This window comes from Poromitra crassiceps, assembly GCF_964638095.1.
Source record: "Poromitra crassiceps genome assembly, chromosome: 26".
Classification (NCBI taxonomy): Eukaryota; Metazoa; Chordata; class Actinopteri; order Beryciformes; family Melamphaidae; genus Poromitra; species Poromitra crassiceps.
Window position 1 is genome coordinate 19,861,930 of NC_139640.1, and position 23,805 is coordinate 19,885,734.

At 43.9% G+C, this 23,805-nt stretch overlaps 1 protein-coding gene across 1 annotated transcript in view; it reads left to right on the plus strand.

The window, feature by feature from the left end:
- The window catches only part of LOC310798682 (kin of IRRE-like protein 3), a gene marked incomplete at both ends in the record, with an annotated part of 236,937 nt that overhangs the window by 3,585 nt on the left and 209,547 nt on the right, over window positions 1–23,805 (plus strand). The window contains one exon of the mRNA XM_083661238.1: window positions 14,752–14,901. Coding sequence (XP_083517364.1) covers window positions 14,752–14,901 — 150 coding nt within the window. The remainder of the gene's footprint in view (window positions 1–14,751; window positions 14,902–23,805) is intronic.

Consider the following 23,805-nt stretch of genomic DNA (forward strand, 5'->3'; position numbering starts at 1 on the left):
GTGTGGAGAGTTAATTTTAGAAGGGGCATTACCAAACTGCGGGGCAATATCTGTCTGTTTGACCATGGTATTCCTGCTCTGGATGATGCCCTAGGCGGCACTTGGTGCCCTATACGCTCAGTGCGCTGTGCGCGGTGTAGGGAGCGGCGGCCCTGCTCAAGCTACCTTCTTAACACATTCAGTGCCACAGCGCTTCAGTAAAATTGTCTGGAGCCTGTGCCAGATTCACTTCCATTCAGTTGAAAACAGCTATAGAATTTTTTCTATTATGGCTATATTAACAGGGCTGGACTTTAATGAAACATTGAACACTCCTGCTTCTTCCAAAGAAGAAATTTTGTTTCTAGACAGTTCCATTATGAAATTACAGCCTCTCAAAAAAGTGCACTTCCAAGGGTTTTCTGTCGTTTTTTTTTACTTTCCAAGATATAGGCCCTTTTATGAATACCTTTTGCACTCTAATTTCGAGCACATTCACTGACTCTGGCTGGTGTTTTCTGATGTGGTGGCGTGTGGTGTGGTTTCTGTGAAGCCTGTGTGCCACACACCCCTCTCCCCCCCCCCCCCCCCCCCCCCCTCTCCCCTCTCCACCTCTGAGCTGCGGGCTCCTCCCACACGCACAGAGTTTGTTTTCTCGTTTTTGCCCCGGACAGATCCCAGCGCCCATCAAGAAGGAAATGATGCGCGCTGGCAAACGCGACTGAACGAAAAGGCTTGGCCGTTCGGCTTCGGATGCTGGCTTTCTAGGAAATCGTGTGGAGATAGATAGAAGCATAAGAGCTCAGTTGTGAGCGCGGATGCAGCCGAGCCCACTGTCCGCTGTAGACAGAGCAATATATACGGCTCTGGCAGAAAGCATGCATCGGTTTCCACTTTCTCCGCTGTCTCCTGTACAAAGTAAAGGATCTGAGGTGGGTGGAGCAGCTCCTGTGACGATGTTTAAGGTGGCGCCGTGTGATCCCTTGAAGGGATTCATGCTCACTGGCTAGGTACGACCTTAAACAGCAGAATTATGGAATAATATGAATTATGATTTTAGGACGTCCACAGACGTCCTTGGCACTCCTCGTTACTTTTTTTTAGGACGTCCACAGACGTCCTTGGCACTGAGGCCCCTATCGTTGCATCGGCGCAGTTTCTAGGCCGAGCGGCAGGCGCAGATCAAAGCAGTGGGCGTGGAAAGGCGCACTTGATATCGTCGTGCTGGCGCTAGATGCAGCCCAAAGCATTACAACCACGCCTTTTAGGCGTAAAATTATGCACCGTCATGCTCATTGGATAAGTGCAATAAACGAATCGCACGCTTGCCTTTTTAGCTCCAATTCCAGTGATCCCGCAAAACCAGACGAAAGCCAAACGCTCTGCCCCCCCCCCCCCCTCCCTTCATCCAGCCTGTCTGTCTGCATTATAGGCTATTATTCCATATTATTATGCTTCTCAAACCAATCTAACTGCAGTTTCAATACTGCAAGCATGTAAATACGCTACACTATAGCAAGATCAAAGTGAAAATAATGTTCTATGCATCAGCTAGAAAAATATAGCCTATTAGATTGGTGAAAGTTTGTCCAGAAAGATATCATTTTCTCTCGCCTGCTGCAGGAAGGATGATGCACATAAATATACCCTACATTATGTCAAGTCATTGCATAAATGTGTTTTTATTGTAAAACTAAATGTGAAATAGGGCCAAGTTATTGGAGGGACATCACAGTATAGCAGATGCCATTAGAAGCGCGTTCCGCTGTTACTTCTCTAAATCACGTTAACTCGACAAGGGGTATATATAGGCCCAGGAGGACATATATGTTTCACTTAGGGTGGTGTTTTAATTTCGATGATTTATTTGGTCCAATATTGAAATGTTCTACAATTGCAGGCTGTGTTACCATTACACATTATTTTAGATCGACCTTTTATATCTATTTCGCCTCATTTGGTTGCTATTTAGTAGCGAAATTGAGTACCCAATTGCATGCTGGGGCATTCACAGGCAGTCAGAGAGAGACAGCCGTATTGTGCCTGTCAGACTGCCTGCAGCCTCAAAGCGGTACACGGAGTTGTTTTACCCAGGCTGGACGCGTTGTCACACAGGCTTGTGACAGTAACTCAACGCGGAAGGATTTATTTCACAATAAACTGGTAAACGCACACCAATGCCTGCTCCTGTCAGTAGGAGAGAAGGAGAGAGTGACACAGAGAAGGATGACAGAGGAGAGAGGGGAGGGACTGGCCCACTGAATAGGCCTGCTTTTAAAAGGCGCAAGGCGCTAAATTAACGCCAGCTCGGAAGATAGGTATTTAGCGCCGACACGCCCACTTTGGCCCATTCTGGGACTGCGCCACGCCCATTCGGCCTAAAGCGCATTTGGCAGCGTAAAGCCATATTGATATCGTCCCAAAACAGGCGCAAGGCATGTTTTTTTGCGTTTAAGGCCCGTTTTAGCGCCGAAGGCCTGTGGGAGAATAGGGCCCTGAATGTGTTAAGCGAGAACAACTTACACCCAGTTGTGCCCATTTGTTAAATCATCCACGTTTAAATCCCCCCCCCCTCCCCCCCCCCCCTTCTTGAGATTCCATCATTCTGCGGATAAATTCAGATAAAACCCCGTAGTGGATATTTTCTCGTTTGTTTGCAGATGTTGAATGACACTTTGCCAGGTGCCTTTATCTGAGCAGCATTCGTCTGCCTGGCTGAGTGCGTTGTGGACGTGTGACACACGTTGGGAACACGCTCATCAGACGTCTCCGCGTCTGCGTGTGCAGAAATGCGGAAAAGCTCCTCGTCAGTACGTCCAGCTGGGTTACAGAAAGTCAACATTTTGAAAGTTGCAATTTACACAACATCTGCTCCTCTGGCAGATGGTTAATCGTGTTTTGCTCATTTTCCAAAGCGCCCGCAACTCAAACCCCCCCATTCTTTCCCCAGGCTGTTTTGAAGACCAGAGCTGCCCGAGGAAATGATTCCCTCCAATCAGCCTTCTGAGTGGAGTGTGTTTGTCTATGTGGAGAGGGTTAGGTCAATACCAGCACAGCAGACCTCATCTCTAAGTTTGCAAGCTACAGCATTACTGGAGAGACAACACACTCCATCGCTAGGGCCATATAAAAGCAGCAGGGGAAGTTCTCTCCACGCTGCTTCTGAACAACGCTTAACAGAGCTAGGTATGCGTTGTCTTGCGGTCATATTTTAGCATGTTAACATGATGTATTCCCCCAGAAGACTCCGTCTTGCCTTGGCCTCTTTTCTCGGCTCCCATTTTGTCATAGGCAGTATTCCCCTAATTGGGCCTCGGAGGACAATTCCCTCCCATTACATCTCTTCTATCTCACTCCAGGGCCTTTCCCCTGTGTCACTGAAAGAAGTCATAAGGACCGGGCCCCCAGGGACCCACCGGTGCCTAACCAAACATCACTATCGACTTAGGCTTGGCAGACGACACACAAACGACAGGAGATCTCTGTCCCTGTGTGTGTATATGTGTATGTGTGTGTGTGTGTGTGTGTGTGTGTGTGTGTGTGTGTGTGTGTGTGTGTGTGTGTGTGTGTGTGTGTGTGTGTGCACCTATGCATGGGTTAGGGTTATGTGCATGCCCGTCACGGAGTAAACAGCACTTCATTCTTGATTGCACATCAATGACAAGGAGTTGTGTGAACTGGAAAGGCTCTCTCTCTCTCTCTCTCTCTCTCTCTCTCTCTCTCTCTCTCTCTCTCTCTCTCTCTCTCTTTCTCTCTCTCTCTCTCTCTCCTCCTTGAACTGTGTTTGTTTTGAGGTGACAGTGTAATCGGCCTTTGTGCCAGGACAACTATGAGAGCACTTCCTGCTGACGCAGCACTGCTGTTTAAACCCGTTGTTATTATTATAACTAGCCTATTGGAACGGGAGAAAGGGAGACAAAAATATGACCCTTTCAGATCTAAAAAGATATTAGCACTAAAAGATAATAGCACTTGCAAACCTAAACACCATTGACTGTAATGTATGGGCACCGAAGTAACATATATAAAGAGGTAGCCGGCACTACTTTCCAAACATGGCCGCCGACCTCTTTTCCTTCCAAAAAGACAGATTATGTGCATTTTGGATTAATATTTCATCGTGTGGTGAGTACCCGAAGCACATGTATTTTGGCGCCGTGAGATGTGTGTTTTGCAGTGTTTGGAATAACGCCGTTTAAAAGAACGGCGTTAGGTAACGGCGTTATTTTTTCAGTAACGGGGTAATCTAACTAATTACTGTTTCCGTCGTTACAACGCCGTTATCGTTACTGAACGCTAAATGCGGTGCGTTACTATGAAATGATTGAGTAAACTACCCGTAGCCTACACTAGTGTTGTCAAGTGAGGAGACCGGGGGGTGGGTTAACATAACGAGATAAACGATTATGATTGGCTAAGGCAGAGTCATGTGTTTCATGGTAGCCAATCGGAGCCAGTGTTACACACGAGCCAGGAGTCAGGACACGGGCGACACACACACACACACAGACACACCAAACAGATTCGAGGAAGCAGCAGAAATTGTGAGTCCGGAGTAGAGAGCTGCGCGGGCCTGAAATTTCGGCCCGAGCCCTCCCCGGCCCGTGACATGCAGACCCGTGCCCGATCCGGCACGGAGGAGTTATAAAATTAATTGGCCCGAGCCCGTTGCGAGGCCCGAAGCCAATATTACGATATAATGACACATCTCTCTCCCTCTCTGTTCCGCGCGGCCGTCCTGCGCAGCCTCTCTCTGTCTTTCTCTCTATTTGACTCTCTCTCTCTGTGTTCGGGAGAGCTGTCCGCTCGCTGTACATGGACGGACACGGCACAAACGGCTTGTTTCTCTCTATCTCTCTTCGGGAGCTGTCTACAGCTACTAACGTCACGTGAGGGTCTGTGTGTGACTGTGTGGCTGGGGAGTGTCTGTGCACTCCTCCTCCTTGTCTGACTGTGCTCCGCTGTGTAAAATCAAGCGAGTACGCTAATACAACATTATTTAATTGAATTATTGAAAGGGCCCGACCCCGGCCCGGCCCGGACCTATTAATTAAAAATAAATAAAAAACAAGCCCGGCCTCGGCCCGTTTTGATCGTCTCACGGGCCCCTCGGGTTTGCAGCAATCCAATGAAAATTTGGCATTTTCAAGGTGGAGATAACGCAAATAGTTACTTTCCCTGGTAACTAGTTACTTTTATTATAGAGTAATTCAGTTACTAACTCAGTTACTTTTTGGAACAAGTAGTGAGTAACTATAACTACTTTTTTAAAGTAACGTTCCCAACACTGGTGTTTTGGCAGATTTTTAACAGCTGTACCATTAGCCTCCATTCTATGGCGATAATGACTAACTTCACGACTGTAGCTCACAGTAAACTGAGCGGACAGTGCCGGTAAGGCATGGTGTATCTTGGTTATGTTGGGGGGGATGTGGCAAATGAGCTAAACTTCCAAAAAAGTGGTGTATCCCTTTAAGAATATTAACTCAACAGTAGCTATTAGGGATGTCACAATATATCGTCCCACAATATATCGCGATATCAAAACGTGACAATATGTATCGTTGAGATGAAATCTCCTATCGCGAGAAAAAGAAGCTGAACATGGTGGCACTGATCTGCATCTGATTGCATGCTTGCTCTCCTTTTCATTGCTTTGTTTGAACAGACGAGGGATGTTACAGACACGGAGGATGAAAATGGTGAAATGACTGAAATTAACGTGGTGGATGCCCCCTCAACTTACAAATCAAACGCAAAAAAAGGATTGTTAAAATATCGTATCGTTATCGTGAACCCAATATCGTGTATCGTATCGTATCGTGAACTGAGTGTATCGTGACACCCCTAGTAGCTATATAACCAACTAATGTCCAAATAACAACGAAGCAAATTCATCATGAATTCATCATGAATGTGCATTTTTACTTAGGGCTGCACGATATGCGATCAAGAAATTTTATATATGCTATGCTATTATATTGTCAGATATTGCGATATGTCACAATTTTAATGGGAAGGGTAATTTTTGCATTTCATTTTCGCTGGGATATACACACACACACACACACACACACACGCATTTAATGGTAGGTGTTGTGACACATTTTACCTTTTAGTAGAAAATACCTATACGTACATGGACTGTGGGTGCTGGGCTAGGTGCAGTACATGATGAAATAGATATTGTCACATTGTATGCCTACTTTAGACTTCTTTATTCATTAAAAAGGACAACCCTTATCCTTATATAGTCCATGGGCCCTATTCTCCCACAGGCCTTCGGCGCTAAAACGGGCCTTAAACGCAAAAAAACGTGCCTTGCGCCTGCCTTGGGAAGATATCAACATGGCTTTAGGCTGCCAAATGCGCTTTAGGCGGAATGGGCGTGGCGCACTCCCTGAATGGGCGAGAATGGGCGTTTCGGCCTTAAATACCGGCCTAATGATATCTTCCCACCTGGCGTAAATTTAGCGCTTTGCGCTTTTGAAAACCAGGCCTATTCAGTGCGCCAGTTGCGCGGAGCGCTCCTCTGCCTCTCCTCTGTCACCCTTATGTTTAATAAGGAATATGCTATTTGCACCTGTATGTCAAATACGCTGAATTTAAAACGCCGAGTTTAATTGTATGTTTAACTCATTCTCTGCCAAGGACGTACCCGGACATACTTTTAACAATGGCGTTCTGTGCCAAGGACGTACTCGGACGTACTTTCATGTTTTGGTTGTTTACATTAGATCAGACCCTTTCCCAGCCTGTGACATTGTTTCAAGTCAAACTGATAAAAGGAACCCGCTAAATCACGTTTAGTATTTATAGTATAGTCACCCATTTAGCAGTAATCTATTTAGCAGTAGCAGATGAAGAGAGGCGGTGGCCGGCGTGGCCGTGGCCGCAGCCGCAGCGCTGTTGGGCGTCCTCAACACTTTGATTCTGGGCCCAGTTCCAGCACGCACCCCGGTCCACGCCAGCGGACAATCGAAGAGACCATGGGGCTGCTGACCCTGCCCAGGGTCCAGATGGAGCCTGTGGTCGAAACAGAGTCCGACCCAGAGTTCTCGGATGGCGACGATGGCGAGGAAGACGTGGGCGTTTCTTTTGTTGTTGCTCCACGACGGAGCGCCAGGGCGACGAAGGCTCCCCTTCACAGCGTTCTGATCCATCTGACACAGATGAATCGGAGGAGGAATGGGTGCCACTTCGAGAGAGCGATGACGATGGTAAGAAGTAGTAGCCTATTTTTTGTATCGCGTTTGAGATGAAATGATCACACACAGCCGTCTGTGTAAACTTAGCGACTCGACTAGCTCTGTGTTGTGCAACGTTGTGTGTATGTACTGTTTTATTGTGATCGATACGTTAGTGACGATCATGTGGTGTGTGAGAGAGTGTGTGTGTGTGTGAGAGAGGGAGAGGGAGAGAGAGAGAGAGAGAGAGAGAGAGAGAGAGAGAGAGAGAGAGAGAGAGAACATAAGCTTGGTTCATTTGGTTCCATTTGTTTATGCTTTTATCAAGCTAAGCTAAAAATCCACATGGCAACTGTAAAAGTAAATTATTTATTTGATTTTGTGCACATATTTATCATACTTTGATATTTTGTGTTTTCAGACTCTGAGTCGATGGAGTCCAGTCCTAGTCCCAGTCCTGTCGGTAAGGACAAAAGGTTTCTCATCACACTTACCACATACAAAAAAAGATGTTATTGTATTGTAAATACATGTATTATAATATATGTATTTTTTATGATATGTATTTTATGGTAATTATGTATTTCTATTCTATAATTTACAGGTCACCCACATGGAAAGGGACGTGGCTCCCCCTATTTCGGAAAGACCATGTCTCGAAATAGGTTCCAACTTATTCTGAGGTTCTTCCATTTTACTGACAATACTGTAGCAAACCCAGGTGACAGATTGTTCAAGGTCCGTCCAGTCTTGGACTATCTGGTAAATAAGTTCCAGGAAGTAAAAGTCAGTAAAAACTTTTTTTTTTTTTTTTTTGGAAAACAAATACTGTATATGTCTGATGTGTCACTGAGGCAAAAAATAAAAGGCTCAAAAGAGAGTTCTGCTTGAAACGGTGTCCTTCACTAAAAACCTCTTTTTCTCCTATTTCTCTTCCAAGGAGGGCATTTTTAGTGAAAACAAGCTAACTTCCACTGCTTGTAACTAAACAAGGAAACATGGTAGAGTTTCAGTTTTTTACAAGGGGTAAGAAGAGAGTCTCTGCTTTATTGTGAGATATGTTGTGTAATTTTATTCCTAGCATAGAATATTCTGTGGGTCCTGGAAGATCAGAAAATATGCTCAAAATCCTGGCACTGGGAGCACACAGACCGAAATGACCCTGGCAGAGAATGAGTTAATAAGGAATATGCTATTTGCACCTGTATGTCAAATACGCCAAATTTAAAATGTTTAAGCACGTCTAAAGTATGCACATGACATGTGCACCTATGTGCAGTGAATATGCCACTGTCTCTGACTTGTCTTATCACTATACTGCCTTATTGCTTGTTGTGTCTCTTGTTGTTTTTGCACTCATATGCCCTGTTATATTTGTACTATGTTGTAAACGGAGTCCACAGCACAATAATTTCACACGTGATACTTGTACCATGGAGTGACAATAAAAATCTTGAATCTTGAATCTTGAATCTTCTCTGTGTCACTCCCTCTCTCTCCTCAGTCTGACAGGCACAATACGACTCTCTCTCTCTGACTCCCTTGCTCAGACAGACACAACACACGTCCCAGCATGCATTGGGCTACTCCATTTCGCTACTAAATAGCAACCAAATGAGCCGAAATAGATATAAAGGTAGATCTAAATAATGTGTAATGGTAACACAACCTGCAATTGTAGAACATTTCAATATTGGACCAAATAAAACATGGAAATGAAAACACCACCCTATGCAAAACCCTTGTAGATTTAACGTGATTTAGATGAGTGACAGTGTAACGCGGTTCTACTGTCATGTCCTACTGTGATGTACGCTCCAATACATTGGCTCTACTTCACATTTTAGTTTTACAATAAAAACACATTTATGCAATGACTTTACATAATGCAGGCTATATTTATGTGCATCATCCTACCTGTGCAGCAGGGGAGAAGAAAACATATCATTCTGGACAAACTTTCACCAATCTAATTAATCTCATCATATAGGGATAGGCTATATTTTTCTAGCTGATGCGTTTAGAACATTCTTTTCACTTTGATCTTGCTATAGTGTAGCGTATTTACATGCTTGCAGTATTTAAACTGCAGTTAGATTGGTTTGAGAAGCATAATAATATGGAATAATAGCCTATATATGGAGACAGACAGATGGGATGAAGGAAGGGGGGGGAGCAGAGCGCTTGGCTTGTCTGGTTTTACTGGATTTCTCAGTGGAATTGGAGCTTAAAAGGCAAGCTTGTGACTCTTTACTGCACTTCACCAATGAGCAGACTGTGCATAATTTTACGCTTAAAAGGCGTGGTTATAATGCTTGAGGCCGCGTGTAGCGCCGACACCAAGATATCGAGTGCGCTGGTCCACACCCACTAATCTGGGCTGCGCCACGCCCTAAACGCAGTTTCTACGCCGATGCAACGATAGGGCCCCATATATACAAGGTAAAACAAAAATACAAATATAATTGAAAACATTCAACTTCAAAGAAATACATTATTTTAGAAACATATTTTGGGAAAAAATATTTACAGCTTATCAGAAACATACCAACGGACTTACATGATTCAACAAATCCCAATGGCAATTGCAATAAAGTACTCAAGAGGGAGGTTGCACAGTGGTTCTCCTCACCATGTACAACTATTGTTGGTCTCGACCTAGTTTCAAGAGGAAGACCAGTAAAAAGTACAAAAAGGCACGCACATCCAGTCAAGGGTTAAAACCAGGTGCAGGACCGAAGTGCAAGTAAGTAATAAAAATAGAGTCCACACACTGGCAGCTGCTCCCAAATATTCATTCGGAAAGAAAAAAAGTGACGTTTTGGGCAAAGCCCTTCCTCAGACATGAGTGAAGTGTAGGGACACACCCGTTAAGTACCCTCACAGGGGTCACCTGACACATCATGTGATACATAGAAGAGTTAAACATACAGTGCACTTGTTCGACTAGTATACACAATAATCAAATAGCAACTGGCAATATCAAAACGTAATTGTCTCAAAGGACAAGTAATATAATGGAAGTTTTCAGAACAACTTGAATATCACATAACTAGGGTTATCAGGTATAAACTGTCATAATGAAATGTAATATTTAAGAAGAAAGTGTGTAACTATTACAAGGTGGTCTCTACTGGATGAAGACCAGACACGCTACCTCACATCACAATAGGCTTCAGCTCCCAGCCTAAGTGAAGCATAATCCTAGTGTGATGTCCGCTGTGACATGTGACTCATCACCCCATCCTCAACAGCCAATCAGCCCCTCAACTTGCCAATATGACGTCGGTAATGACGTCAATGCCGAGGCTATGACGTGGCAGTACTTATAGCCATGCTCAGCGCGTCATCGTCCTCTTTCCCTGATCCCTCTCTCCTTCATGGTAGCTGTACCTGGGCTGATCGTATCCCATCCTCTGAAGCTGTGTTTCGCCCCACCCACCTCCCCAGTCCACCACCAACGTCTTGACTCCGGAAGAATCCCCTACGGGGGGGGATTCTCTATATTAGTCTGAGCAGATGCCCTCCTCTCTCACCACAAGAAGAGAGGCATCTTACCATGGAGTCATTACGCCAAAGAACTAGTTGCCATGCTGCCATGCCATAGAATTATTTGCCATGCCATTTCATGCCATTTCATGCCATAGATCTAATCGCCATGCCATTTGTGAATAAAGCTTGCTTGTTAAATTCTACCCTCTGGTCTCTCATGATTGAAATAAGTCAGGCACAATTAAATGCAATCAAATACAATAAAAAAAAGAAAATTCAAAGCAGACAAAATACACACACACACACACACACACACACACACACACACACACACACACACACACACACACACACACACAATCACAAAAACGGTCTAATTTTGTCTTCCTGATTCAGACCTTTTGGAGACACAGTTTGCAATGTATATATATATAATAGCTTCTTTCGATGATTTTCAATGTTACCTCCCCTTCTTGGGGTCTTGACATGCTCTATTCCTATCCACCTTATTTCTAGCTGCCATGATGCCTGATGGGTGCTTCTTCCGCTTCCAGTGTAATTTTTACACTGTTTTAACTTGACAAAAAGAAACGTCTTTTACAGCAGAGCCATTCTGCTCTACAGCCGTGTCGTTCGGGTGCTGGGATAACATAATGCATTGTGGGTAGTCGGCTACTGTGGCTAATGCTAACAGCTAGCGTAATAGACTTTACATGGCAGTAAAACGCCACTGAATGACCAAATTGATTTAACTTTTAATCATTTCGAGTAACACTGTTTCCATACGGACCCGCAGCGTTGGTTAGTTGTTTTTAACGTGACTATATTTATAACTTTTATAACGGACTCCAGCTTCCGGGTTTATAATTCGGGTCTCCAGCCGAGGCTGCAGAAGAAGCCTGCATGACTCATTGTTGCAAGCTGCAACAATAAGTCATGTTAAACCGGACCTTGTTCCCACAATTATTTTTTACAGTGGGGCATTCAAAAATAAGGTGGATATACTTCAAGGAAGAGACACTGTGCTGTGCCTCTGTGAAGTGCAGTGCCACTGGACTGCATTGGTCTTGAGTGTGTATGTTTGCTTCTGTGCTCGGCTGGTGTGCGGGCTCTCCGGCTCTATATCTATTTCATTCACACATTTTATCTTTATCCAAAATGTGCAGCTCCTGCAATTGGCTATATATGCGATTTCAATTATATTTCAATGAATCGTGCAGTCCTGGTTTTAGTTAAATATGAGCCATAAAAACATATAGCTGCTATATTCCAAGGTAATGACAGAGCATTTGCCATAAGCCCTGTGTTATTATTACTATGGGCCAGTGTTAGTGAGTGAGGGACTTCCAAAGTGCCCCTAACCATTGATTGTTGGTCAGTAGAATAAATAGCTGTATTTTTAGATGGAATCAATAAGCATTAATGTTATTTTCTTTGCCCATTTGCCTTTAATGGACTCCCTCCTCTCCGCCTCCTCGCTCTCGCTACATCTGCAGCTCTCTCTCTCTCTCTCTCTCTCTCTCTCTCTCTCTCAATAAGCTGACCTGCATGCATACTCATTCCATCTCCTCCTCCCTCCCTCATTTTTGCCACGTCTTTGACGCCGCTCCCTTCCCCTCGGTCTGAACTGTCTCCATCGACTGGACTTTGGAGAATAGGAGAGAGATTATCCAATTGTGTCAGTAGCTGTGATTGTGAAAGGAAATTGTCTACCTGTTGGTGTGCTGGTGAAAGGATGGAGGAAGAGAGAGAGGGGCCTGGTCATCACATTGCTACCAATCATCCTTTGATGCAATAAGAGGATTGACAAACTTGTTTGATCTCCTACTTAGCTGCGCTCTGCTGTTGTTTGCATCTTAGTATAGAGAGAGTCCGCATGTCTGGGAACGCCCATACAGGCTCTAGGAATGCCCACAATAGACGCTGGGTTAGCCTGGGGGCGTGGTCAGGGTGGGGTAAAAACCCCCGTTCTATCCATTCAGCAAAGTTAGAATTTAGCTGATAGCCCAGCCCAGGCAGTCAGACACGATCGGGGATTTAACCACCGCAGTAAAAGCACATCTGAGCAGACGTCTTGTGTTCTGCTCTAGAACCCCCAAACATGTAGTTTAGAGCCGCAGCACCGTCTTTTGGTGAGTCAGCCCATGAGATATATGGGCGGTTTTACCCCACTCGCGCGCCAGCCGTTTAATATTTTGTGGGCTATGACGAGACGTGGCCTCAACCTATGGTTGCAAAGTAATTTCTGGAGTATTACAGCACAGCTTTTACACACACACACACACACACACACACACACACACACACACACACACACACACACACACACACACACACACACACACACACACAAACACACACACACACAGGTTATTTGTATAATTGAACATAATCCAATATCCAATAGTTATTTTGCCACAAGTGATTCAGTATTTTCATTTTCATTCATGTTTTATTGTATTCCAAGCAGAACTGTAATTAATATTACACATATTACATTCCCATTGTTATTTTTGGCTCTGGGTTGTATTTGGCATCTAATATCATGCACTCTCTAAGGTAAATATACCCCAGTCAGACGTTGTCCTTTCATGTGAGTATAGGAATGAAGGTGATGCAATGACATCAGTCGCACTGAAGCACCAATCACAGCGCTGCAAGTACTGTAGTAGAATGAATGTAAAAATGTTCTCAACGGCGGAGCTTTCATACAATGATGCCAAAGAGGCACACAGTCGGTCCATACGTAATGCTAAAAGGCAGGAGAAATCTAGTGCCCTGGTTACTACTAGTGTTGCCATAGCAACCGCTATTGCTATCTGTGCTTTATGGGAATTTCACTTTTATTGCCACAGTATGCAAGTTACATACAAGGAATTTGTCTTAGTGTCTGTATGCAGCGTAGTGGTCACATCAATATACAGAGATAAGAAGTAGGAAGATAACTAAAGACAATAACAAAGTTGCAAGTACAATCAAATCGAGTAAATATATACAATATGTACATGAGTGGTGAAGTGTTCTGTGGATGATAAATATGAATTTACGTTGGATTTACATGAGATTTACAGACTGAGTTAAATAGATGTTAAATAGGCAGTGGATTTACATGAATTTACAGTCAGAGTTAAATAAGAGTTTACATTGAATTTACATGAAATTTACAGGCTAGGTTAAATAGGTGCAGATTGTTTGCCTGAAACCTGATATATGTACGGTATATATGTATAATAGAAATTAAGACTTGTTCCACATTAAGTTACACTGGCAGAATGTATATAATTTCCGCCACTGTGGCAATTGTTCAATTAATGCACAGAGGCAAATTAAATAATTTTTGATTTCCTTGTTTTTGGAAAAATAATAAAACGCTCTCTCTGCCCACCAGCCCAACGGCATCGGACACAGGCCAAATCTGGAGGACAAAATAACAAGGCTTCACTCAGCGGGAAACCAATTGTACTCTTGTATTGTATTTCTATTGCTGCTGTAGTGAGCGCTAGAACAAGTAGCATTGTGTGAAAAGACATTAAATGTGAGCAAGCAGCAGCTTTGTTACCTTGCACTACTTGACTTGCACTACTATCACACAGTGTTGTTTCTTTGTTTAAATCGTAATTAGTAATTGGCTTTAAAAAAATCCTAAAATAGTATGTATTTGTGGATGCTTGTGTGTGCATGAGGTCATTTACACCTGGCATTAACATGTGGTTTCTGCCATCAGATTGTATTTTATCACTGATTGCAATCAGATTGCAGAAATGGTTGTCCTCTCAGTCCGCATAAAGTTGGTGTATCCAGATTGAGAGGACACATTGCATTTACACTTGTGTTCAATGTGTACACAATGCATCCCTGACCACCTCCGGAGGTGGTTTGGCCGATCAGATTGCAATCCTTCTTCAATGCGTTTTGGGGGTGTTTACACCTGGCATTTCAAGTGATAAAACACAATCTGATTGCAATCTGATCACAGAAAACGCATGTTAGCACCAGGTGTAAATGGCCTCTATGTTGTGGTGCAAATGCTTGTGCATGCATGTATGATGTGTGGCAAAGGCTAACAATGTGTACTCTAACCATGGTGTTGCAGGCTACCCGCGCTATGATATTATTGGAGACCACAGTAAGGGGGAATACCACCTGTTGATCCAGAGGACAGAGATGCAAGACGATGCCTTCTTTGAGTGCCAGGCCATCCAGGCGGCTATCAGATCCCGACCCGCCCGTCTCACTGTGCTGGGTAAGACCTAACTCTGCTTCCTGTGTCATGTCAATGTTGATGTGGGAACACAACACGAATCGTCAATCATGTACTGTAGCCGTGCAACCCAGTTACATCATACCAAACCCTAACTCTAACCCCTAACCCAGTCCTGATATGAGCATGAACCAGCTCAGTGGCCTTGTGGTCCGAGTGTCCGCCCTGAGACTGGAAGCTTGTGAGTTCGACCCCTGGCCGAGTCATACCAAAGACTATAAAAATGGGACCCATTGCCTCCCTGCTTGGCACTCAGCATCAAAGGGTTGGAATTGGGGGGTTAGATCACCAAATGATTCCCGAGCGCGCCACTGCTGCTGCTCACCACTCCCCCAGGGGATGGGTCAAATGCGGAAAACAAATTTCACACACTCAGGTGTGTGACAATCGTTGGGACTTTACCTTTACCTTACTTTAACTCTCACCGCAAATTGGACAAACTGTCACGTGAAAGGTTCAGGCAAGTAAAAAAAAACTTAAAGGGACAGTTCATCCGAAAATGAAAAATACATATTTTTCCTCTTACCTGTTGTGCTTTTTTATCCATCTACATCATTTTGATATGAGTAGCAGAGTTTTGGAGATATTGGCTGTAGAGATGTCTGCCTTCTCTCCAATACAATGGAACTGAATGGCACTCGGCTTTGGTGCTGAAAGGGCCAATGAAATACATTTGAAAAACTCAACAGCAATGTTTCTTTCTCTGTCTCTCAAGATAATCTACAGACCTTGTTGTGAGCTGTTTCATGTAGGCATGATTTTCTTTCATGCATTTAATGTTAGCTCAGCTGTAACGTTAGCTACCCAGCAAACATTGTCTTTACCGTGGCGTCACCAGATGATAGAATTGTGGTTTGGCATCTACCCAGAAAGTCATGCCGCTGCCGGCCACAAGGTGACGTTCTCTCTACGTTCCCCCATAGTAGCGTCTATACTGTCTCTTGTAAAACAGGTACTATTGATCTCATATTGCTTTGAAAACACCACATGTATAGGTGTCTTAGTTGAATAAAACGACATTTGATTGACAACTTATTTGGTGGTATTTTGGTGGTCACAGTGTGACGTGTACTCCACGTGCAATGACTACAATTATTGAACGCCAATTTTTTTTAAATATGAAAACACGTTTATGTCATATAGTAGGCTATAGTATAGTTTTAACCTGTAGTGTGTGTGTAAGTGCCCATAGCAAGTGCCTCTTATTGTATTTATCACAAGCTTCCTGAATCCTGTGGTGTATGTCCCATTACTCTTGCCGTAACTGAATGCAGTGTGTTCTGGGTAAATATACATTAACGTATCATATAAAATATATACCTGTCTCATGGTCTCATCATTGGTTGAAATCATCAAACTGAATTAGCGTTAACTGCAAGGCAATGCAAGTTATATTATGAACCTTCAACATTGAGGACAGTATAAGCTGTACAGAGTAGACGCACGCACAGTCAACATAAAGTCTTACATTATCATACATGATCTAAAATAAATAAAATTAATCTCATCCCTGGTTGGAATCATGAAACTGAATTAGTGAGGTAGCCTTGCATGCACGTTCCAGTAGGAACCTTCCTTGGAAGTATATATGCCAAAATGCAGAAAGCATTTCCAATAAGTCAATAGCCGAGTGGTTAAGAGAGAGAACTCTGAAGCAGGCGCGCCGAGATCGAACCACGCGGATGTCTTTTTTCTCTTGTAACATAGCTGTTGTGGGAGCGGCATATTGTGGGCAAGTAGCCGAATTACATCGCTACGATTTCCATTCCGGATATATAATTCGACCCTGACTAGATGTAGTGGTTTGACGTGCAGCAGACGGTCGTTATATGTGAAAATGTTTGCTGGGTAAGCTGTAATTAGCACACTTCCATCTGTGTGGTGAGACGGTTGTAGTTCGGTCAAAAGAAATAGTTCCTATGAAACTGCTCATACCAAGGTCTGTGGATTATTTGGAGTAACCGGGTGATGATTTGTGGAAACAGAAATTGCTGCTGGGTTTTTCAAATGGCTTTTGTTTGTTTGTTTGTTTGTTTGTTTGTTTGTTGGTTGTTGTTTGTTGTTGTTGTTAGGCTACATTCTTCACATAATGCTTTCACAGTTGGAAAACATATTTCTTGTACTTTTTGTATACGAGGGATCAGCGGAGCAGCATTTTGGTAAACAAACCGCGTCACTGGGTGGCAACGGCAATGGAACCCTATGGAGCCCAAGTGGCGCGAGGCGTGAGTCTCTGACTCTAGCCGGCTAACTCTTTTTTACATTTTAAAAACTGCGACAGTTCACTCAACTTTACCACGACATGCACATATCGTCGCTGTTGTGCCAGGACCTCGAATGTGCCTTTTTTCACTTTTTTATTTTTTGTCATGAATCAATGCCATTGGTCACCCTTCACGTCTAGTTTTTAACAAATGCAACCAATGGAAAAGCATTAAAACGAGCTTGTGAGTAAATCTCATAACGCAATTCGCCCTCAATCTGTCAGTCAAACCTCGAAATTCGTCCCCTACCTCCGTGTGTACCCCCCCACGCAGGACAATAAACCCGGAAAAGTCACACTGCAGACGTGCTGTGTATTTCTCATATCGTTTTGACTAATCCTGGCTTCCTCTGACGTTAATATATCAATCAAATGTTTTCCAGTTATTCCTAGGCTGCAAACTTGTTTTAACATGCAAATCGGAGTGTTTTCTGACGAGAATAAAGTAACGTTAACGCTACGTTATGTCAGACTATTTCTCACCCCATGCGAAAGCCCCCGCCTCGGCCATGAGAGGCGAGGGGCAATGCTGCTGCTCCTGCACGCGCCCCCGCGGCCTGGAGCTTGGGGGCTCGTGCATGAGTATGCGACTCGTTCCCGCTTGACTGGCCGGGAGAAAGTGCTTCCAAGTCGGACTGATAATATAAACAACATCATTTGAGCTTATCCAGGTAAGATATTAATAAAGTAATGACACATTCAGCGGGAAACTAACTATAATTAAGACATGTGCCAACTTTGACGACATTTGGTTCAGTATTTTAAGAGCAAACAGGTTTTTTTTACTTCCTGAAAAGTTTCTGTTTTGGAAATTCGAGGTCCTGGAACGACAGCGACGATATTATACGTCAAACTCTTGAGCTAATTCTGCTCTCATCACTCAAAATGTCTAAATATAAGCGATGTGATGTATAGTTTTTGAGATATCAATGTTTGTTTGGCACAACTCATACTATTAAGTGCCGCGGGGTTCCGCATTTCTGGGTGGCAAGTGACGTCACGCTGATTCCTCCTATAAGACATTGTGCTCATTTCACAAAATTTGGGGAGACCAGGCTCAGCTCTGTATAACTGGGAACCATGAGAAGGCATCATTGTGTAACACAGTAAATCTCACCAGCAGTTGACTAAATGATCTGCTGCTCTAAGTTTCGACTCGGAGCGGATAGATCACAACTTGGTTCTGCAGTTTAACAATATTTATTGCCACCATGAATAAATCACTGACCTGGATTTGTACACGTAACAATTGACAAGAAAAATAAATAAAAGAAAGTAAAGTGTCTCTCACGGCAGCCGTGTGCCGTGTTTCTTCACAGCAGCCGTGTGCTGTGTCCCGTTCCGTTCCGAAGTCTGTTTCCAGTGCAGTACAGTCAGTTTGTGTACTTCTCTAGTTCTATCTGTGTGTGTGTATAAGCAAGCGCACGCTACCCGGGTGTGTTTCGCTTATCTGTATCCACAACCGATTCTCTGCGATGCAGGTGAGGACGATGAAAATGAAGAAGCAGGATGGTACCTCGCCCCTCTCTTAGATAGGATGGGGACCCTGGCTCCTCTCCACCCTCTGTTCTGTAACATCTGTTGTAGTCTAACAAAAAAACCAACCTGCACACCACAATAGAATCAGTTCAATATCCACACTGTACAGTAGTGATCTTCACTTCTTTTTTCTCTACATCTGGTGTAATCCTAATACTGACCCAGCATAGCAGTCGGCATCGATGTTCAACAGTATATTAAACATATACACTCATCTCTTTTTTCCCCCCATATCTCATTCTCTTATCTACAGTTTTTAAGTATTGTGAAATGACAACAGCAATACAACTGCAGTGTTTATCAGAAAAGAAAAGCCATCATACCAAAATAAATAAAAGGTTTCAACTGTAAGATTACTGCAATATACAGGAAAACGTAGTGTACTCAAACGTGGCCTCATTGTTAAACGACGATTGAAAGAACAATAGAGCCTCATGGTAGCATGGCTACAATATCAGTTCACTTAGCACACTTTCGTACCAAGAAGACTCATCTTAACATGGGCTACAAAACAACATATCTACACAATCTTCACATTTGACTCTGATTGGTTTTTAGTTAGATTCAAAGTGGTTCAACATCACTAAAACGATTGAAAATCAAAGAATACCCCAGCATTTCAGTAGCTAGCAAAACGGTAACAAGCTAGGAGCTAGGTTAGCACTGCTAACAGTGACTCACCGGAGATTTCGCGGAGATCCAAATTTACAAAAGAAAAACAAAGTAAAGCATGCTCCACGGCATGTCACGCAGCATCATTATCATATACAGCCAAAAATCTTGTTCTCTTGAACAGGAAGCTCAATGCTTCGATATCTTTTGTGAAAAGTCAGCTTTCACCCTAACTTCCACCATGCATTCATTAGCTGTTTCTCTGTCTGTGTCCAGCAAGCTCTTGTGGCGCTGTGCCGTAAGCACGTAAGCACTTCAGCCCCGCCTCTATAGGTGATGCAATCTGGCTAACAGACACAAGACCGCGTTGCCCTCTAGCGGGCTTCTTCTGCAACTACACCAATATATGTGGTCCATATTATGTGGGTTACAATTGTATTCTAGGGAGAAGATTGCTGGCATCTTCGCGTACAAGAAATTCCAGCCAAACTGCAGACATGCAAAATAATACAAACTTTATATAGATGAGGCAGAGATACGTATAAATCAGTGATACACGCTTAAATCAAAGGCTAAAACTCCTCCTGGATCTGTTCTCCATCAGTTTGTCATTTGGTCCTCAGAGCCCTCCGATTCACACAAAAAAAACGGGTCTGCGTCAAAGAACTGCAGCCTGTGGGCCAGCAAGGAGAACACTGATTAACATTATTGATCCAGCCCCCCCTTATTTAAAGCATGATATATTCCAGAGGTATCAGTTAATTATACCACCACCCCGGGTCCAAACTCCCTCATTAGACGCATTCTTACCCACTAATCTTAAGCCGGTTGCTTAATGGGGAGAGCAATGGAAGGCGGGGGAGGGGGGGGGGGAGGGTTAAGATGTTGGCGATTGGGGGTCCATTAAAATGATTAATTATAGATAAGAGGGTTACCATTTGTTTAGATTTTTTCCTTCCACCGATTAGAAGGGGGAGGAGACAAATCATTCAGACAGAAGCCTGACATTTAATCCCAGTCAAATCAGCCTGCTTTGGGAAATAGAAATTGCACATAAAGCTACTGGCATAGTCCCAAGCAGAGGGTAATAGAGTTACTATATGAAATAAAAAAAGGCTTGCATAATACCTAAGACACTGTGGAATCAACGTGTATGTTTTTTTATATTGTAATTGGGGGGGGGGGGGGGGGGGCAGATGCAGATCAGTGCCACCATGTTCAGCTTCTTTTTCTCGCGATATGAGATTTCATCTCAACGATACATATTGTCACATTTTGATATCGCGATATATTGTGGGACGATATATTGTGACATCCCTAGATCTCACGCAAGGGGTCCACAAGACACCGGCCGGGCAAGCCAACCATCACCCCCAACCTCAGTCACCTGTCACTCTCAACCTCGTCAAAGTAGGCCAGAAGCGAAGCGGTTCCCAGATAGTTGAGAACCTCCCAAGCGAGTTGGTCCTCAGGGACCTGAGTCTCTCCATCTGTATAACAGAAATCATGTCCATCAGCCATACCCGAAAAGAGGGTGGAGAGGAGGACTTCCACTCCTTCAGAATGAGTCTCTTGGCAACAGTGGTCCTCCAGTGTCAGAGACTGTTGCACAGCTGTAGGGAAGTTCAAAGAGGACTCCGAGCAGCCGAAGAGGGAGAGTTCCGCCTCTGGCTGTAGGGTTGTGTTGTAGCTAGCCCTAGAGTACCAATCAAATATTTTAGCCCAGAATCCCGTTAACTCATTGAGTGCCAAGGACGAGTATGTTCGTCAATTGGTTTAGTAACGTAGAGTGCCAAGGACGAGTATGTTCGTCAATTGCGTTTTTTGACGGTTGGACGTGGATCTAAGCCTCTTACATCGCCTCTTACAATATGGGAGCTATTGAATGTGTATAACCTATTTTACAGAACCCTTAGGTGGCGACAGTGCTCTCCAGATTACAGAAAGGCGAGGAAAAAACAAAGAAGAAGTCGTTGGGGAAACGGAAATCGCATCGCATCCGTATGCATCGATATGCATGAAGCATAACGTTAGCTGTGCCTGCAGCAGCCAATCTGCTGCCACAATTGAGCCCCTCTGTGTCCGTTGCGACAGCCCATCCGCATGATCAGCCGTGGAGTTGTTATTATTCTCAACTGGAAGCATGGGAGCCGGTGACAAACACTGTGCACAGCAAACGCAGCAGAAAGCCACCAGAGACACTCCCACGGAGGAGGGGTTTGCAGTTGAGGGGGGGGGGGGGGGCACGCAGAGCAGCACACAACACTGACCCAGACAGCAGGACAGGATTGGCAAACGCAAGCCAGAATATCCGATGCCCACCAGCAGCAAATCAAGACCAGCAAGAAGCTGCAACCAGCAGCGCACGCAGGGGCCAGCGCTGCTGGTTGCAGCTAAAAAATATTATTCTGCCAAACAAAATTCCCTGGCCTTCACTGTTTTATTGAAGGAAATTATTTTTGAGGTGTGACTACATTAGAAAATATTAGCTTCAGAGTCAGTGATGTGCTTGAAATGTTTAATTTCACAAAAGGCTCATTATCTCAGCTTCTAGAAAAAAACGGCTGTTTTTGGTTAAATCAAGCTGTCTTCTCCGGCTGATAACTAAAGAACGGAAAATGATATCAATAAACCTGTTTTTGCTGATGATAGAAGAGAGTTTCATCGTTCTTTTTGCGTGTTCGGTGTTTACATAGTAATATCACACAATATTCTGTGGGCCTCGAGAAATCACTGAAAACGCTCTGAAACTCTGGCACTGGGAGCGTCCGTTCTCCAAAAGTGGCTGGCACTCAATGAGTTAATGAAGGGCAGAGCCAGAAGGCATGAGATAGTGTGCCCTCTGACACCTGACACCTGTCACACAGTGGCGAGACAGAAGGGTAGATCTTGTGTAATTTATGCTTTTGAGTAGTGAAGATGGTGAGCATAGTTGCTCAATTCAAAAAATATTCCCAAGGAGTTATATATATAATATGTAACAAAAGCTCTACACCCTGTGACACGGCACATTCATAAATACTTACTCATTCATTCAAGTTGTTTATTTATAGTCCTTGAGGGCCTGTGTCCACCTAGCGTCTTTTCATCAGGTCCAGCGTCTTTTTTCAGTTGTTTCCAATGGGGGGAAAGCGTATGCGGGCGCACACGGACGTCTAGAGAAAGTGCGCTGCACCCAGCGTCTATTTTCAGAGCGCTCCGGCGTTTTTGTGCGCCGGCTCCCAGCGCTCCCAGCTGAGAATTATTTAACTTTTCAGAAAGACGCTGGTGTCGGGTGCTCCTTTTCTGGCAACTAATCATATGGAGAAACTATCGCAACAGAGACAGAAATGCTCAATTGTGGGAGCAGATTGGCTAAACACTTAAAATTTCTGGTGAGTGTTGTGCTTACTGCTTTTAATAGCGTAGCCTACCTGTGTTGTTACCTTGCTAGCTGTCAGCTATCAACAGCACTGAACTAACGTTGCTTCCTTGTACATTGTACATTAATAACTCATGAACTCAAATCAACTCTCAATAACTGTCAAACTAGATGACGGTTTTGAAGTCATTCATCTAGTTTGACAGTTATTGAGAGTTGATTTGAGTTAATGAGTTATTAATTTGAGTTAGTGTGGACCAGTGATGTCACTGGTCCACACTTTAACACTCAATAACTGTCAAATTAAATGACAGACTTCAAAACAGTTTACAGTTTTCTGATATACTACTGATGTTCTAATGATACAAAGCTGGTTGAAAATGGGCAGAGTGTTCCTTTAAGGAGGTGATTTAATATCAGAATTTCAACAATATTGGATCCCTTTCTTTCAAACGTTTCTGCTCCTGCCCCTGATAGGGTGCACGGCACGCCAATGCCATCAATATTTCTCTCAGCTTTTTTAATTATTTGCTTGACATCATTTCTGATTTAAGGCAGAGGCGAACATTTTGCATTGGCCAGTTTTGTTAGTTGGATTGGAAACCTTCTCTTCTTGTCAAAGCCACGCCCCTCAACTGGCTGAAAAGGAGCAGAGAACTCCTGCCTAAAATAGTTCAGTATTCATGGTCAGTAAGTACAATGAATTGCTCCACTTTTACTCGCTTATCAGCCAAGCATTCTATTTGCAGTCATTGAGTAATATCCCCGACAGCGCACAACTCCAGATAGAGGCAGGGGACGTTAGCACCAGCCTCGGAGCCTTGGTGACTCTGTGCAATACTGCTGGGATGAGAATGACCTATAAGCATGGACCTGTGACCTTTGACCCTTGTTTTAGTGTGGCAGGGTAATCTATGTGGCCTTGGAGACAGTGGGCCTATTGAATAAGGCATGAGATGGAGCCAGGTAGCTGATCCACCAGGGACAACCCTAAAGCTAATTAGATCCTCAGAAATCCTTCCTGTCTCATACATATATATGACTGACCTGTATACACACACGCACACACACACACATGCGCGCGCACGTGTGTGTACACACACACACACAC